This window comes from Crocuta crocuta, unplaced genomic scaffold (assembly GCF_008692635.1).
Source record: "Crocuta crocuta isolate KB4526 unplaced genomic scaffold, BGI_CrCroc_1.0 scaffold405, whole genome shotgun sequence".
Lineage (NCBI taxonomy): Eukaryota > Metazoa > Chordata > Mammalia > Carnivora > Hyaenidae > Crocuta > Crocuta crocuta.
Window position 1 is genome coordinate 201,388 of NW_027531506.1, and position 4,194 is coordinate 205,581.

General features: G+C 40.8%; 1 protein-coding gene across 1 annotated transcript; it reads left to right on the plus strand.

Moving 5' to 3' along the window:
• Positions 1-2,950: 2,950 nt before the first annotated feature.
• Positions 2,951-3,892, plus strand: LOC144238523 (olfactory receptor 5G9-like). Its single transcript, XM_077772324.1, has one exon. The coding sequence runs from the start codon at positions 2,951-2,953 to the stop codon at positions 3,890-3,892; it is 942 nt and encodes a 313-aa protein (XP_077628450.1).
• The last annotated feature ends 302 nt before the right edge of the window (positions 3,893-4,194 follow it).

Consider the following 4,194-nt stretch of genomic DNA (forward strand, 5'->3'; position numbering starts at 1 on the left):
CTGGAGTAAGGAGTTTGTGTTGCACACAGAAATGCTTACACTTCCCCTCACTCAGACAGAAACTGTATTGACTCTGTTTTGTCAGCTGATGCTGTTTGTGTTGCAAAACCAATGCTGAAGCAGTTTGTTTTATTGGTTTTTATTCTTTCCTTGGCAATAAGAAATGTATTTCCCTTGCCACATACTAACAGTTCAAATATAACGTCTTTCTATGAAGTTAACTGACCTTCTAACACATCCTCAGAAATTCTCTTCCAGCCCTTGCTTGCAATGGTTGAACTCTTCGTATGGTTTGAATGAAGTCCCAGGAAAATTAATTTGCTTAGCCACATATGGTAAATGCTATGTTGGAGAAAAGTTCGTTTTCCACATTCTTTGCCCTTGCCTCCAAGATATGAATGCAAAAGAGAGAGGGTCTTCCAGTGGCCCACCCTGTCTGTGCTATTTCAATTTCCCAAGAATTCCATAGAGCTTCCTGATTAGCCTGGATATAGAGAGAGTGAAGACTATATCCAGTTAAAAACAAATCTAAAAAGATCAGAAAACAGATCTCATCGGACTTACTTATGATCTGAAGCAAAACTTTGATTGCACTTTTCCCTTAGTGGTTCATTCCCAAGATAGGGTAGACTCTGGGGACAGAACATCTTCCATACCAACCATAAAGAAAAGATGATACAACTAGTTCAGGGAACTTTTATCTCATTGATGAAGACTCTGAATACATTTTACAGTGAGTAAGTATTTCATATTTTCTTCTTGGAAGAAAATAAACAGTAAAACAAAATGACTGTTGAAAATTCTGACCTACTGTGCATGTGAAGGTGTCCATATTAAGGGAAGGGATGGAACCTGATAAATTCATCTTACTTTTACTGTAGCTCTTTGTGTCGTCTTTAAAGAAGAGAGAGCCCATTAGAACATAAGTTGAGAACTTCTCAATCATTTTCTGTTCTTTCTACCTGATTTTTAACAAGTTTAAGAGGGCACAAATTATTTTAAATTGAATTAAAATAAATTATATATTTGCTTCAGGGTCAGGATTAATATGATTCTCATCTTTGTTGCATGATGGAAAAAGATCTATGAAGAGATCATTCATGTAGAGATAAGTTTAGATTTTGTAACTGGATCCAAATATAGTCATGTAAGTATAAAATGGGACAGAGATTAGCACTAAAAAGGAAGAAAAGAAAAAGCACTAAATTCAACTCACATCCCTGTCTGTACCCTTGCTAAGGTAAGGTTATCATAAATTGTGTTGCTATTATGCTAGCCTGGTGCTCTGAACATGGGGGCTGGTTTTATTCCCTGCTCTGTGTGGTTTGATCTTTAAGGAGCACCGCATTCTATTCTAAGCACCACATGCAACAGAGAAACAGAAATTAAAATATGCACGGAAGGCTTGGGTAGGTTTAGAAACCACAGCTGACAAGGCATTGTCCTGAAGTTGTGGGCAGCTGTCATGTGAAAGACTGAGATACAGTATATGATGGATCCTGAAGAAGTTCCTAGACTCTTAAAGAGTCCTCAGCAAGGCATGAGTGTGGTGGGGTGGACAGTTTGCCCGGCCATCCTACCTTTCTCTTTAATCCCCTGAAGCAAAGGATATAATATAAGCTGCATTATTGGCCTTGGGGAGGCCTCGCTAAAGTCGGATGACACATTTCAGATTAGAGAACTGGAGGAAAAGCATCTAATGTAAGTTTGGTGTTGGTCTCCAATCATTCAGGGCTAAAAAAAAACTTTTTCTGATCACTGATGTACATCTTCCCCTTGTTTTAAGTGTGTGAAAATTCTGGGAAAGAAAGACACAGTTTTAGTCACAGTGAACACACAAAGTCACTCCGGTAGGAAATCAGCTGACTTAACCCAGTGTGCCCTTCTAGGGGTGATGAAGGAAATATGGAGGGTATGTGAGAGGGATGATTTAGGCTCTTTTCCAGATTTCTTCCCTGTGTGTTTCCATGAAGGTGATACTCAAGGGCAACAGTCTATTATCCTATGGGCTTCCCATGAGTGATCTTTGGCTGTAACCTCAGCACCAGGAGTAGGCAGCCAAACATGCATCATCCTGTACTCACAGAGGAATGAGTTTTGCATCTCTTTTGAAAAGAATAGAATTGTGAGCACACAATTTCTGCAGTGTGACAGAGGAAAGAGCACAGTCTGTTTTGGAACAAACATGTGCAAAGCCCACCTCTACCAGTCACTAGCATCATGAATATGGATGGAGTTTCAATTTTCCTCCTATGTGAAATGAAATACTTATAGCTTGCACGCTTATTAAATGAAGTATGTAAGGCAAAAATACAAACACTGTGCACTTATCAAGGCGCTCAATGAGACTCTGCTACATACTTTGCATGAGTTCTCTCACGGTATCCTCACAGCAATTTACAAGGTAGGTGTTACTATTATTATTCCTGTTTCACAGGTGAAGAAAAGCAACTTTCCCAGGGTCAGAGGAGAATGTGCATCTAATCTTGGGTTATAATCACAAAGTACTTTCTTCCCCAAATGAGTGGCTGTTCATTTCTTCTCCACCTCGCCTCACTTCCACCTTCCTGCATCATTGCACTAGGTGTGTGTCACCTGGTGAACTCAAGCAAAGTTCACTAGTGAGAGTTCTTGGACATTTATTCTGGAACCATCTCTGCTCTCAGTCATGGGACCTTGAGAAAGCTGCTCCTCTTTTCTATGTTTCTGTTTTCTCATTTCTGTGTTGATAGATTTCTGCAGACTCTTAGAATGTTAAAGCTTCAGATCTGACATTCTGCACTGGTCTGTACCTCACTTTTGTGTCCTTGGCCACAACATGCAAGTAAGTCATATCACCCTGATGCTCTCCCAGTTACTGGTATATTTTTTCTGTGTCCCATTTTTGAAGACATGGTCAGCAAATCTGTTGTGACTCTTTTGCTATTCTAATGGAAACCAGAGGCAGTCAATGGCCAGCGAAAACTACACGAGGGTCACAGAGTTCGTTTTGGCAGGTTTGAATTACAACCCCCAAGTGCAAGTCTTCCTCTTCCTGCTCTTCCTAGGTTTCTACATCGCCAATGTAACCGGAAACTTGGGTATGATTATTCTGATTCGGATAGATTCGCGACTTCACACACCCATGTACTTTTTCCTCAGCCACCTGTCCTTTGTGGACATGTGCTTCTCCTCTGTTGTGAGCCCCAAGATGCTCACTGACTTCTTTGTGAAGACAAAGGCCATCTCTTTCCTGGGATGTGCTTTGCAACAGTGGTTTTTTGGGTTCTTTGTGGCAGCTGAGTGTTTTCTCCTGGCATCCATGGCCTATGACCGCTACGTGGCCATCTGCAACCCATTATTGTATTCTGTTGCCATGACCCAAAGACTCTGTATCCAGTTGGTGGTTGTCCCCTATGTCATCGGGTTCATGAACACCATGACCCACACAATAAATGCATTCCGTCTTCCTTTTTGTGGCCCCAATGTCATTAATCATTTCTTCTGTGATATGGCCCCCCTGCTTTCCCTTGTATGTGCTGACGCAAGGCTTACTAAATTGATAGTTTTTGTCGTGGCTGGAGCTGTGGGAGTCTCCAGTGGTCTGACTATCCTGATCTCCTATATTTACATCCTCATTGCCATCCTGAAGATCCACTCTGCAGATGGAAGGCGCAAAGCCTTTTCTACCTGCTCTTCTCACCTGACAGCTGTCTCCATCCTGTATGGGACTCTTTTCTTTATTTATGTACGGCCTGGTGCAAGTTTCTCGCTGGATCTCAATAAAGTGGTGTCAGTGTTTTACACAGCAGTGATCCCCATGTTGAACCCGCTTATCTATAGCTTGAGGAACAAAGAGGTCAAAGATGCCATCCACAGGACTGTTACTAAGAGGAAGTTTTGTATGACTTAAATTCTTATGTAGTCAGGAAATTGGGAGAGAGTTCCAAAGAGACAGATTAATTATGTGGATTCCTAAGATTCCAGGCTATTTGTAAGTGTTGGGGCCTGGTTGGCATACATTTATCCACTCAACTATCCACGTACTCACTCATTTATTCAATCAATGTGGATTCATTAAACCCTGTATGTGATTTTTTTCTCTGTAATATACCAATATTATAGTTCACATCTATAGTCCATTAAATTTTGCTTCTCTTAGATTCCTCTCAGTCCACCTATCTCCAAGAAAACCTTTATTATTTAATTTTAATT

Coding starts and splice junctions, on each gene's coding strand:
- LOC144238523 (XM_077772324.1), top strand. CDS start 2,951: ATGGCCAGCGAAAACTACACGAGGGTCACAGAGTTCGTTTTGGCAGGT.